Genomic DNA, 14574 nt, shown 5'->3' with positions numbered 1-14574 from the left:
CGATATTATGCAATGATAGTAATAATGATCGATGATACATGCGTGTGTTGTGGCCAAAAGCAAAAAATAGGCGCCCTGATCAAGCATATTATAGGCTAATTTCGATTTTATCAGAGCAGTTGCTGCCTAAGCAAATGGTTTAAAGATGCAGGGGATCAAGTGTGTTGGTCGCGTGCGAGTAACCTCTAGATAATAGGATTTGTATTGGATGGGATGTCATTTTTAATAACAGCTTCTGCTGGTAATAAAAATAAAATTAATACTAATAATGATCCTTGTGAGATGTTGAAAGCGCGAATCGCAAGCTCAAACTAGTAGACATTTCATGTAACAAGACGTGAACTTAAACATTTTGAGCATTTTTTGTAATCGTGAGAAAGATGTGTATCTTTCTAAAGAATTAACTCGAGGGCGAGCTGTAATTTGTTTATATACTAACCTGGGGCCCGTTGCATAAAACTTTTTACCTGAGAAAACTCAGGTTGTTTTTACCGGAGTTTTTGGCCTGTGCTAAAGTCAATGGCGGAAATCAGACTAACCTTAGTTTTCAGTTTTTACCAGAGTTTTCTCAGGTAAAAAGTTATATTCAACAGGCTTCTAAGTAATCTTTTAAGGACTGCATTTAGTGACTCATGAATAGAATATATATCTCACGAACTAAATAATGAGAGCGCGAACCGCAAGCTTAAAATTTGTGATATTCCACCTGAAAACTGGACATTTTATACTTTTTTTGTAACCAGGAATAGAATGAGTTCCTCAATAAACAATACTTGATGCGAGCGAGAAACGTGGGCCAAAAATTTCCAACCTGAAAACTGGACATTCTAAGCAACAAAAAAATAATAGCTGGGAGAACAGTTTTCAGAACTGAAGTGGCTTCCCTGGGTAAATAATATCTATATCATTATTATCATTCTAGGCCTACATGACATTTCCAAAAGTTTGAGCACGTGATTCGCTCGCAACATCTCACAAGGATGCCCTTTTAACAGTAATTGACCAAAAAGGCGAATTTTACATCTTCAGATTTGATTCCTCCCAAACCGCTTGCTCGCTACGCTCGCAGAAATGAAACGTAAATATATAATTTATCAATCAGTGATCACTTAAATTTTTTTGCTCAATTCAATTACTACAAAACACACAACCTCTTTACACAGATGATGATCTCATGGTGAAAATATACGTTTGCACCAAATTGCCCCTATTGGCCCCTTTTTTGGCTTTGCCCCCCCCCCCCAGGAAAATACGTTCCGCCGCCACTGGTTGAAACACGCATCGTCTTCATGGCTAACTGCAAAAAGTTCTTAAAATGTCCCCTTTAGATCAGGTCAGAGCTTATATATTTAAAATTTCTGTTTGCGCTCCTTGCTCGCAGTTATCTAAATTTAGTTACATAGGCATCTCGTTTTGAAGATCACAAACATATTGCCCATCATATTAAAAAAATATAGCTCGCGCTCGCATTATTTAAAAAGAGTTTATCATGTTATTACATATTTACTTTATTTTACAAGTATAAAGCTAATTATTGACTGTTAGGACTACCCTTTCAAAGAAATAAACAAAAATCAACTTTAAGCTGCCGATCGAGGAAAATATGGCTGAAAAAAATTGCCCCCCCCCCCTATTTGACGAAAGTTGGATCCGCCGGGAGGGAGGCAGGGGGCACTTGCATCCCAAAAATGAAATAAAAAACAGGGAAATGAATATTTTCCAAAATGGGAAAGTTCCTTTTTAAAAAATAAATATGCCGTTTTTCGTGTTTTTCGAAATGAAATACTCTTTTTAAAGTATACAAGTTAAGTTAAGTTTTCAGGCTGGAATATTGCACTCTCATTCGATTGGTGAAATATGCATCCTAAAGAGGTCACTAAATTCTTTCTTTAAGATTCCTTTTCTGGTCAGTATGTTTAAGCTCGCGTTATGCGCTAGTGTTAATTCCTTAGTTAGATGCACGTCTTTTTAATGACAGCAGAAATTTTGCTCGGATTTAAAAAAACTTATTTTCATTTTTTATTGAAATACCCTAAAGTTTTAGCTTGTGATTCACGCTCGCAACACCTCGCAATAATGCCATTTTAAGAATAATTGACCCCAAAAAACGTTTTACAACTTCACCTTTGAATTTGTTTTACCAAGCCGCTCGCTCATTATACTCTCCCGAAAAATAAAGCCTAAATATACGTTTTGCCATAATAAGAAATCACTTCAAAGAAGGTTTTTCTCTACTTAATCACTATCAAACACACAATGACTTCAAGCAGATGATAATCTTAAGGCGAAAATATCACCAAAGTGTCCATTTTGACGTATGAGTTTCATTTTTTGGCTTTACCCCCCAAACGAAAATTCGTTCGGCCGCCCTTGCCTTCCCATCCTCATAACAATTGAACGGTAACATTGTCCCCCGCCCCCACCCCCACCCCTTGCCTCTGCCTCTGCTTTCCCGGTTTTCATTTTTCGGATTAACTAACCTTATTTTGTTTTCGGATTAACGAACCTTCGGAAAAACGAACCTTATTTCGTTTTCGGATTAATGAACCTTCGGAACAACGAACCTTATTTCGTTTTCTGATTAACGAACCGTCGGAATAACGCCACAAATGTTCGGATTAACGAACCCTTTCGGATTAACAAAGATCGAGTTATAGGGAATTTACGTGTTTCGGAATAAAGAACCTTCGGAATTACGAAGTTTTTTTTACCTGTTTTTTGGAATTGCCCATTTACACAGTTATTTTGGAATCAGCTAGGAAAAGAACTCACTATGTTTGATTTTTCATTATTAACCGAAAAAAGTGTAATACTCGGTATTTTGTCAATAAAATATCTTCTTTTTAATCATGTTTTAGTTATTGCAAAGAAATCAATTTATCTAAGTAGATGTAAATCATGTAAACCAACAGTTCTGATTGTGTTGATTTGTTAACTCGATCGTATAAAATGGAAAAGAATATAGCAATTCGAAATAACAAAAGGAGTGTCCACGAACGCAGGTGGCGAGACATGGTACAGTGGATATCCACTTATGTTATGTAACTGTTATGTAATTTCTTATAATGTATCATCCGTATTTGTTCAACTGTATTGAATGAATGTACCTTGAAGTGACCAATAAAACATCATTAAAAGAAAGAGATTGCTGGTATATCTTACCATGTGAAAATTTGAGGATGGCAAAAGCACTAGACCATTCTACCTAATCGCGACTTCCCTTTTAGAATTAGCATAGGCCTATCAGACGCAATACAAACATTGTTTTGTTTTAAGTATCGCTTGTGATATCGATACTTTATAAAGCGTAACGTATCGTCTCAGATTTGTGCTTGCTTGATTCACTGAATCCTTCGCGTCACGCCAGCGCGTAACAAAATGAATACATTAATGAATTTTCCAAGTTGACCTTTGTCATTGCGCTGATGTGCGTACTGTCTAATAAACGTACAAAACCACAGTTGACGAGGGAGCATCGTACGAAATTAATATCAATGAGGGCCTATTTTAGCCTGTAATGAATTAAACAATATGGCGGTAGCTTCGGGGGACTTGGCGAACCCCATCTACTATTATGAATAGCGACCCTCATTCACTTTTATGACTGGCGAAACCCTTCTGCTATTATGACTGGCGACCCTCATCCATTATTATGACTGGCAAACCCTTCCTACTATAATGACTGGCGCTCCTCATCCACTATTATGACGGCGAACCCCTTCTGCTATTATTACTGTCGACCCTCATCCCCTATTATGACTAGCGTCCCTTATCTAGTATTATGAATACCGACCCTCATTGTTGATTATGGCTAGCGATCCTTATGATCAATTACCCTTATGGTGCTTTATGAATAGCGACAATTATCTTGCATTATGAAAATCGGACCTTATGACTCATGGTCCTTATGACCTTATGACTAGCGACCCCTTTTCCCTATTATGACTAGCGAACTTTCGGGTATAGGATTTTGCACGTTATGACTCGCAGTCCTTATGACCAGTTAGTATTATGACTTATGGTCCTTATGACTGGCGGGCTTATCCCTATAACCCATCCGCATACAATTTTGAATGTCAATTGTTAACAGTTGTTCAAATGTTAATAAGCACTTTTAGAAATGTACGTCCACGTAGTGGACTGGTACGAGATGACGTCATTTTTTGGCCTGCCATATGCCTCAGGTCCTCACACACGTCCACTATCAGAATTGAGAACCTCGCCACATCCATTTTGCGGTTCTCCTAAATCATAGACGACGTGCACGTGAGTGACGTCATTTTAACCGTTCAAGCTCAGCATGAAGATCAACCTTTCCCTTTTAAAACACAGTCTTCAGTGACTTTTTGCTTTCTGATCTTCAAAATATATATCGATATCTTTCCTAACTCGGGTAAAAAGGAATCAAAGCGAGTGAAATGGCAAGTGTGCACAAGTTGCACCTTCGCATCACCCGACCGGGTCGCCAGGCGATGGTACGCCAGATCTTCCGGGTCGGGCAGCGTGTCATGACCCGCTGGTTATCATGCTGTTTCACGTGGACGTACGTACACGTACCAGTCGAGTGAAATCTAAAATGTTCGCATCTGTAGTGAACAAGGGCAGACGACGACGTTGATTCGAACGATCAGAGGACTGCGACGCCGTTCACGTTCACTACTCCTAAAAGTCTCTATTTATAACGTTGTTCTGAAGAATAGAAATAATTAATGCAGAATAACATCATGTATATAAATCAATATGTTTTGGATTAGTTAAACTGTGAGTGGAAAAAGCACTACGACAGTTATTGTATACTGTATATATGCATATATATGTGTAAAACTAAAGTGGAAAGAGAACTACTTCAAAGTTACTACGAAAAAAAGAGAGAAAAAGAAAAAAAGTTATTTATAAATAAGATATAAAAAGAACAAACTTAATGTAATTAGATTTTGTAATGTTACAAAAACCAAGGAAGGAAGTATAAGACACAATGAACAAAGACGTGTTGTTTGTTACAGCAGACTGAACCATAAGGTTCACAAACTTTGGCAAAATTTTGGATTTAGACATTTTATACCAAGTATTCCTAATATGGCTTTAGAAATTGTCCCTGAATGATTTATTGTTGTTCCATAGTTCCCTAAAGCTAGCAATTGCTCAGTAATGCCTTTTTTGAAGTTAATAGCTACTTAAATAATCCAGCCTGTCATAATTTATATACACAAGCCCCTCTTGTTTAAGGGGAAGATGTGATGTATTGCTTTTAAATCATTACCAAATATATGATGATGTAACAATCACTCTCTTTGTCTACTGGAAACAAGGAAAGCCCAGAGTGGCTGCATCAATAAACCCTCACTCTTACTCTGCACATCTCCTGAGTCAGACGTCTTCTTTGTCTCTTTTATAGTCGCAGACACGTGGCTGCCACCACTGTCTAATAAGTATATAAATACTTCACAGTCTTCAATCATAAATAAAGGAATGCGTACCAGGAAAAAAAATGACAAGCAAAGAAAAATGGTCTTCAATCGTACCAGAGACTAGAGTCATTCTGGGAAAAAGAGGCGTGTATAACCCTTAATAATTATACTTGCTTATATAGCGCTTAATACTTACTTTGTCAGAAGTCTCTAAGCGCTCTACAGTATATGCAGCATAATTATCCTGTCTTTAGCAGTGCAACTGTTACGCACGTTGCGTTTCAAGGAATACATTCCTGCCAGGTACCCAATTACCTCACCTAGGTTGAGTGCAGCACATTGTGGATCAATTTCTTGCTGAACCTTAAGAAGCATTTAGGGGTAGAATTTGGGAACCGGACTATTTCCCACAATTCAATTATGTTCAATCTGATAGGATCGGTGCCCAAGCTAATTTCTCATGTTTGACCACTTAATTTGCATAAAGAAAATGGCTGCAAAATTGACGATTCAGAATATTATCTCGACATTGTTCTTTAATTTTATTTGCGTTCACACACATGAACGCTGCAAAATCCTGCATACATGTGTAGTTTTCGGGAAAATTTGTTATTTTTGTTTCCGGCTAATTAATTATGCAAATCTATGCATATTTTGGATCATTATGCTTTCAATTCATAATTTCAGCTCAAATGTTTTCATATTAGTACAAATAGCATTTCGTCATTATAAATAATTGTAGCGCCCTAAGAACATAATATCACAGTGAAAATTAATTTATTTTATTGTTATTAAAATTTTATGGATTTCTTTGTATTTTATACCTTTTTTGTGCATATTTTGTTATGATCTGTCAAAGTGTTGATTGGCAGGAAATAATTAGTTTCGATGATTTGTGCATGTTTGTATTCGCATATGGGCGTTAACACATGCACCGACTCCCACACTCACATCTGCATACAAAAGTAAATTCCTGCAGGGAGGGCCTTCCCATTCAAAAGCACACTGGTGGTTATCCAACAAATTCAATTAATATACCTGTTTTCAAGCGAATGTCACTATTGATTGCTTGGATTTTTATTTTAAAATGCTTTTTGAAATGAGATATCAATCAATACATTCAGATTTGATGTTTGAAGGTTTGCGTGGTGGCATGTACAATTGCTGATGTGGTTTACGGTACACCATGTGGAGTGTTATAGAAACAGTGGATAGAAGAAGAGAAGAAGTGGATAGGCGAGAAAGTGGAGATTTGAGAGTAGAGTATTCTTTCTTGAAAATAGTCAAAAAAAGGACTGTAAACCAGAAGGAATGTTGAGTGAGAACAGCTTGAGTAGTAGAGCTGGTAGAGCTGGAACCCCTGATCATCGACTCAGACCTAGCATCCAGAACCAATCTCACACCAGACCAGACCCACGAAAGACCAGACCCACGACCTCCTCATCACCTGTCTCAACCCCAACTCCTTCAAATTGCGCAACAACTTCTACAAACAACTACAAGGAGCAGCCATGGGGCCACCTCTCTCATCAGTCATCGCTAACATCTTCATGGAACATTTCGAGCACCAAGCACTCAAGACTGCGGACAAACCTCCTTCACTCTGGCTCCGCTACGTCGACGACACCTTTGTCATCTGGCCGCACAGCACACCCGACCTTCACCAGTTTCTCAACCACCTCAACCACCAGCACCCCAGCATCAAGTTCACCATGGAGACCCAACGCGACAATTCAATTCCATTTCTAGACGTTCTCATCACTAAGACACCGTCTGGATTCCCATCTCACCAGGTGTACCAAAAACCTACCCACACAGACCGCTACCTCAACTTCCGCTCACACCACCACCCGTCCATCCACCAATCAGTCGCCGACACCCTCGTCAGACAAGCCCACCAACTCAGCGACAAGGCACACTTACAACAAAAACTGAAACACGTGACCAATGCACTCACCACCATCAACCATTACCCCAGAAGAAGGATCAACACTCATCCATCCAGTCACCAACCCAGCACCAACAGCACCAAAAACCCATCCGAAACCAAGCCCATCGCTACCATAGTACTTCCCTACATCGGCAAGACTTCACACCGACTACAACGCATCCTTCACTCTGCCAGCATCCTCGTCAGACACCAATCCTCTCGTAAGCTACACTCCATCCTTCACTTTCATAAGGACAAGCACCCATTCAACAAGCAACCAGGCGTCTACAAGATCCCCTGCGACTGCGGCAAAGTCTACAAAGGAGAAACCGGCCGAGTCTTCGACACCAGACTCAAGGAACACAAGACCCACCACCGACGCAGCGACTGGGACCGATTTGCCATCGTCAAGCACGCACAACAAGAGAATCACCGCATAGAATGGAAGAAGAGCCACCTAATCAACAAGATCCGGCACTGGAATACCAGAAGGGTCAGGGAAGCCATTTAGATACATGAACAACACAATGTGCCTCAAGACCCTGGCCTCCACATCAACAGCATCTGGCATCCAATCCTACGTCACCATCAAACTTTTTACCAATCCACAAACAACCCGCCGTCCACTGTCACCCCATTGAGCCCTCCTACCCAACACAGCAGTCTTATTCCATCACCAACTCAACCAGGGACTCCGCTGACGCACACACCGCCGCCACCGACACCTCGCTACAACCTCCGCCGACGACCCAATACCTCATCCGTACACTACGCCACCCACTCACTTCCGCCGAAGCTTACCCGACGACTCCGCCGACTAACACGCACAGAACGCCACCACTGATGTACCTACCACATCGCCGACACACACACACACGCCGCCGTCTACTCACCGCGTCCGCATATCACGCCCACTCGTTTCCCGCCAAAACCGCTGATCCACGCACAGAGCGCCACCTACGACGTCAGCCCGCCGTGACCACCGGCCTAGAGCTTCCCCCTTACGTCCGCACGCACGCCACAAGTACCGCCGCACGCCGAGCGAACACTCACTGGGCGTTGTGGCGTGCACCTGTAATCCAAGCTATGTGGGGAAGTTACAAATTAATGCAGAGGTTCAAGGTTCGAGCCCTGGTCACGTCTTTCGGATGGTGACGTTAAAGGTCGGTCCCAGACGTACATAATCATATCTTATTGATACACGTCTGACAAAACTCAAATACACAGACACACGAACACTCACTCCTGAAGAGGAACAGTTAACCTGTCCGAAACGTCGAGTCTCTCTACTACTCATCATCTCTCCTCGCAGACTCAAGCCAGCATCTCATCAGCTCTACTACTCAAGCTGTTCTCATTCAACATTCCTTCTGGTTTACAGTCCTTTTCAGGACTATTTTCAAGAAAGAATACTCTACTCTCAAATCTCCACTTTCTCGCCTATCCCCTACTTCTCTTCTTCTATCCACTGTTTCTATAACACTCCGCATGGTGTACCGTAAACCACATCAGCAACATTCATATTTGCTATTTTAAATCATGGATTATTAACCCTTTGCGAGCGACGGGCTTCCACAGAAACCTAGCGTGTCATTCACTTAGCTACGACGGGCTTCTACAGAAGCCGAGATTTTTTTGGTTTAATTCGATGAAGTTTTTCAGCTTTTCTCTAATTGTTGTGCACTAAAACCTCTGCCACTATTTCCTTTATAAATCTATTTCATTAACAGAATGGAAAAAATATATACAGCTACGTGGGGAAAAATCCCGAAAATAGGAAATCATTTCAACTTTATCCGATTTTTTCGTTGGAGACGGGGAAGAATTTTTTGGTGACGAGCACGTACGCGCGCGCAAAAGGCCTGATCGCGTGATTTGTTTTGATCAGGTGATTCGATCCATAACGTTCACTAACATCTTTTTTTCTGCAAGATCGTCACGTAATAAGCTACGCGTTTATTCACCATTTTCGTCTAATTATTTGTTTCATCAAGGAGATTTCACTCTAGAATGTTATTTTTTTTATTTTTTTTTAAACAAGTGCACACCTAGTTACCAATAATGCATATAGCATTTCCATTTATTTGAAAGCATTCATTTCATTGATCGATTGTATTTTCGGAAAAAAGAAGCTTGTACGAGAGTAATGATTTAGTAGTTGAGCAATCTCGGTGCACTTTCGAACTTTTTCCCTCCCCATATCATCCCTCTTCTTCTCATTACTTTTGTCTTCTATTCTGTTAAAAAATGATAAAAGAAAGCAGTTTAGCACACCATTCATCCTATGCTCTTTTCAAAAGGAAAACGTCCATATCCGCACTACCCAAACAAAAGAATGTATCGGCGGCAACTCAAACAAATTCCTTCCAAAGAGAGCAGGATACAGATGGTCAACGACCCGAACAAAAGGAAGATTAGTGTTTATCGAGAAGATGACTTATTGAACGCTTTTCGTACTTAGCAATGCAAAAAGCTTTTATGAATCCTTTTTTCTTTTCATTTCTACCAACATACCGGAACTAAAAACAACAAATTTTGTTTCATTTTCCAACAACACTTATAGTGCTTATGACTTGTCCGTCAGTGATTCGTTTTAATTGCATTAAAGCGCTTCCCCTTTGTGATGATACATATAAGAATGAAAGAAGAACCATTGAGGGAAATTATAGAAAAAAAATGTCAGATATCACGGACAACGAGTGAGAATGAGAGACAGAAATAAAGGGTTAAAGACAAGTGCGCTTTTGCTTAAACATTCCATGAATATCGGCTTAAACGAACATTTTTTTTTGGTTATAGATTACAAAAAAACCCACAACGTTTGTTTGTCGCAACGAGTCGGTCCTCAGCCCCTTGTCCAAGTGATGACTTTTAATTATTATGTTTGACCTATCCCCCCTCCCCTCCAGATAGAAATGTTCTGACCCGCACTCTATTATTGCTTGTTTGTCTCCTCTCGCCGATTTTCTTTTTTTTTCGCCAATTTCTTTTTTTTTAACCGGCGAATAGCGTGGTAGAAAAGATTCATAGAAAAAAACCAACCCGCACCCGTTTTTGTTCCCGTTACTGCAAACAAACATTTGGGTCGCTTAACCCTGGTTAGCATCAATACCGAAATATATGATTTCTCACGTGAAAAACTATGGGCGGCCATAAGTGCCAAAATTACCGATTTGAGAAATATATATGTACCGTTGAAAATAAACTAAAATGCAGAAATATAAAGAAATTTTTAAAATAATTAAGATAACAAAAAAATAGAAATTCACAGAATCAAACATTAGTGCAGAAATAAGGACAAACACAAAAATAAGACAATCGCAAAGAATAATAAATGATAAAAAATACGTAGATAACCATATAATTGAACACAATCACAGAAATATAGGTTCATGCAGGATTAGAGAAAGACTGAGAAATGTAAAGACATTCATAGAATTAAATACAACTTCAGAAATATAGACAACCGCAGAATTGAAGACAACTACAGGAAAAATAGAGACCACAGAAATAAAGACATTTTCAAAAATATAGACAGCCAGAGAAATAAAGACAACCTTATAAATATAAACGACCTCAGAACTAAATAAAATTTCAGAAATCTAAAAACTAAAACATAAATAAAGGCAACATCGGAAATAGAGATATCTGCGGAAATATAAGAAAAACGTACCACATTATTAAAGAAAACTTTGAAATTAAAAGAAATGCAGTCATGAGGACAACCTAAGAATTAAGGAAAGCTTCGCATCAAGATAACTGCAGAAATTAGGACAACTACAGAATTAAAGAAGGCTGTGTAGATACAGATAACCGGAGATACAAGGACAAACACGGAATTAAAAAAAAGAAAGCTTTCGAAATAATTCCAACTACGGAGTTAAAGAAAGCAGCAAAAATAAGGTCCAAAACATAAACAAACTGACAATTAAAGGACAGGAGAGGGCGTGCAGATACAGACAACCGGAGAAATAAGGGTAACCACGGAATCGTAAACTAAAAGCTTCGGAAATAAGAACAACTACGGAGTTAAAGAAAGCGGCAGAAATAAAGTCAAAAACTCAAACAAAATGACAATAAAAGGACACGAGAGGGCGTACATAAAAGCAGCACTTTGGCCCGTCGATCACGACGACGCCGCATCCTGCGCCGGAGGCCCTCCATGCACTAGTCATGGTGCTACTGCTATCACGCGCCGCAGCAGCCGGTTCTCCTAATGGTTCCCTCCTAATATTCTAGCATCTCTCATGTTTCTCGAGCTATTGAGTTACGAATCAACGATAATATAAGAATACGTGTTGCGGCACTTAAATCGTATGTAGAAGCTGAGGCAGGCAGCATTTGTTTCGATTCCATTCAGTACAAGCTCGATAGCCTTTTCAAAGATGTATTGGAATATCGTGACTACATGATAAATTTTGATGGCGTGTCATCGGCATTGCTCCGTGCCAAACAAATCTTTGACAAGGCTGTGAATGCTGTTCATACACCAGATGCGAGGTCCATGTATCAACCTGAAACAACTTCAGCTGAAGGTGGTGTAGGGAGGCCTAAATTCCTGATATCAGCGGATCAACTCCGTTTCTTTGCAGGTAGGTCTAGATCCCTAATGGTTTATTAACTTTAAATTATTAACCTCAATAATGTGGGCCTAACTAAGTCAGGTCATCAAGTCAAAAAGGTCATCAACCTAGATTTTAGGGGGGGACAACACACGATTCAGGGGGGGGGGGGGACACTGGAAAAAAAGTAACAAGCAAAAAAAAAAGTTATCAAAATAAAATTAAGGCCGGGGACGGTCCCCCCACCTAAAATTTAGGGGGGGGGGACATGTCCCCCGCTCCCGCCGCCTATATGTATCTAGGCTTATTAGAATCGAAGACAAAGTCAAAGACGACTAAAGTTAAGCTAACCCAAGGAGCTCCTGCTTGCCCAGGGGCTTACCGTGTATTTGACCATACTCATGGGACAAGCGAGATTTATGGTCTAAATATTTCTCCAAATGAATTGTGAAAACAGAAATTATCATGATTATGCACTTACCACGATTATATGAATCAATGAAGGTCTAACGAGTGGCAGTTTTCTGACATCTAGCATGTTGCATAAAACTTTTTACCTGAGAAAACTCTGGTAAAAATTGAAAACTCTGGTTAGTCTGATTGCTGCCATTGTCTTTAACACGGAAAAAACTCTGGTAAAAACAACCTGAGTTTCCATTCACCTCTAAACATTGAGACTTTGTGATTCCATACATGTATGCTGAAGAATTCTTCATGTTTATCAATTATTTCCTTTTGTTTGTTTATAATACTTTGCAGGAGACTTGCACTGTAATGTGAAAGACAGTGCCAAATGTTTTAACGTCAGTGAAAGGACAATAAAAAGGCGTCTCCAGGAATATGGCATCTCTTTAAGGAGTCTATATAGTCCAATTGATGATAATGAACTAGATGAGAAGGTTGAATTCATCTTGCAGAATATGCCTATGGCAGGTGAGTTGGACTCGAGAATGAACCATCAATATTGGAGGTTGCATGTTCAATATGCCAAATGAATACATGATGGAGGTACCATAAGGAACATGTACATATACATGTTGTGTTTTCAAAGGCTAAAAAGTCAAACAATTCAGTATTCTATTCAAAGCTATTTCTTTTATTAAATGCCATGCAATAGTTGATTATGCAACTGTCATTTTTAATGAGCTACTGGTTTTACTGAACAAAGAGGTCAAAAGATTATCTGAATATATTATTTGTCATAAGCTGGAAAAGCGCATGTACATGGGGTTGTGTTGACAGGCTCAACAAAGCTGCTGCGCAGACATGTTTACTGTCTAATTTTGCATTACTCGCAAGGCCAGCTTTAGAGTTGTGGGGGGGGGGGGGGGCGATGTAAGCAAGGGATCAAGTGGGCGTGCCTGCTCGCTTGTGAGCAGGGTCCTCTTGAGTTGTTTATCCAACTATGAAGAATGTTATTACAGTTATTAGCTCAAATCCAAATATAAAACTGGTATATGAAAAACCTTGTCAAACTAAGGTGCACGGACACAGCTCCCCCACCACCCAGTAATAATGTTTTTATTTTTGGTTTAAGGATACAAAACTGTTGATGGATATCTCACATCCCAACATGTGAGAGTACAAAGACAACGGATTCGAGATAGCCTCCATAGATTGGATCCACAGAGGCAAGAATTAAGATCATTGACTGCTATACGTCGTAGACATTACTCTGTTCAATCACCATTATCTCTTTGGCACATAGATGGTCACCATAAACTGATAAGGTGAGGATATTTATCATGGTACATGTAGATGTACTTACCACAGTTTCTGTTTCATTATATTTACTTTGAAATTGACACTTTACGAATAAAAGAGGAGGAATTATCCATGGGGATTTTAAAAATGTACTTTGAGTTTTGCAGGAGCTGAATTAAGATGTTGCCTACATGTACATGTGTATTATTAGATCCTGTTTTACTTCTGTACATGTGTCATGTAGTGAGCCCAAACATTTAAAATATGATTTATTTTATTCTTATCTTTATATGATTACATTTTAGATTACATTACATCTATTTTATTTCTTTGAATGCACACTTAGATGGCGATTTGTAACTTACGGTGCTGTGGAAGGTTATAGCCGTGCCATTGTGTATCTTCGCTGCTCAGCGAACAACAGAGCTTCTACTGTGTTACAGCTCTTCAGAGACGCAGTTGTGAAGTGGGGGTTACCTTCCAGAGTGCGTTCAGATCATGGAGGTGAGAACTTTGAGGTGGCCACGTACATGCTTGAGCACCCACTTCGGGGACCTGGCAGAGGATCCTTTATCACTGGGAGAAGTGTCCATAATTCCAGAATTGAGCGCCTTTGGCGGGACCTCCATGCACAAGTTACAAGTGGGTTTTACAACCTATTTAGGAGCTTTGAGAACCGGGGTATCTTAAATGTTGACAATGAGCTACATTTATATTGTCTCCATGTTGTATTCCTGCCACGAATCAATCACTGCCTGCAATGTTTTGTTGAAATGTGGAACAATCATAAGTTGAGAACAGCTAACAACCGAACACCATTACAGATGATGGTATTGGGACTCCACTTCAACAGAGGAAGCACACTCAGCAATGAGCATTTTGACAACTTATGTGAGGTATGTAAATGTAATGTGTTGGATGTTCAATAAATTGAGCAAATAGATATATGGTACAATGGCACGCAGTCCCA

General features: G+C 39.6%; 2 protein-coding genes across 2 annotated transcripts; both read left to right on the top strand.

Moving 5' to 3' along the window:
* Nucleotides 1–6919: 6919 nt before the first annotated feature.
* LOC121406607 lies at nucleotides 6920–7849 on the top strand. The gene has a single exon (XM_041597617.1). It carries the CDS (start codon nucleotides 6920–6922, stop codon nucleotides 7847–7849), a length of 930 nt encoding a protein of 309 aa, XP_041453551.1.
* Nucleotides 7850–11538: 3689 nt separating this feature from the next.
* LOC121406606 lies at nucleotides 11539–14533 on the top strand. The gene is made up of 4 exons (XM_041597616.1): nucleotides 11539–11930; nucleotides 12660–12833; nucleotides 13438–13630; nucleotides 13951–14533. The coding sequence occupies exons 1-4, from the start codon at nucleotides 11747–11749 to the stop codon at nucleotides 14531–14533; spliced, it is 1134 nt and encodes a 377-aa protein (XP_041453550.1). The 5' UTR covers nucleotides 11539–11746.
* The last annotated feature ends 41 nt before the right edge of the window (nucleotides 14534–14574 follow it).

This window comes from Lytechinus variegatus, chromosome 1, assembly GCF_018143015.1.
Source record: "Lytechinus variegatus isolate NC3 chromosome 1, Lvar_3.0, whole genome shotgun sequence".
NCBI classification, from domain to species: Eukaryota; Metazoa; Echinodermata; class Echinoidea; order Temnopleuroida; family Toxopneustidae; genus Lytechinus; species Lytechinus variegatus.
This window is presented reverse-complemented; position numbering and strand designations above follow the sequence as displayed.

Coding starts and splice junctions, on each gene's coding strand:
- LOC121406607 (XM_041597617.1), top strand. CDS start 6,920: ATGGGGCCACCTCTCTCATCAGTCATCGCTAACATCTTCATGGAACAT.
- LOC121406606 (XM_041597616.1), top strand. CDS start 11,747: ATGATAAATTTTGATGGCGTGTCATCGGCATTGCTCCGTGCCAAACAA. Junction 11,931..12,659: donor TCAACTCCGTTTCTTTGCAG/GTAGGTCTAGAT, acceptor AATACTTTGCAG/GAGACTTGCACTGTAATGTG. Junction 12,834..13,437: donor GCAGAATATGCCTATGGCAG/GTGAGTTGGACT, acceptor TTTTGGTTTAAG/GATACAAAACTGTTGATGGA.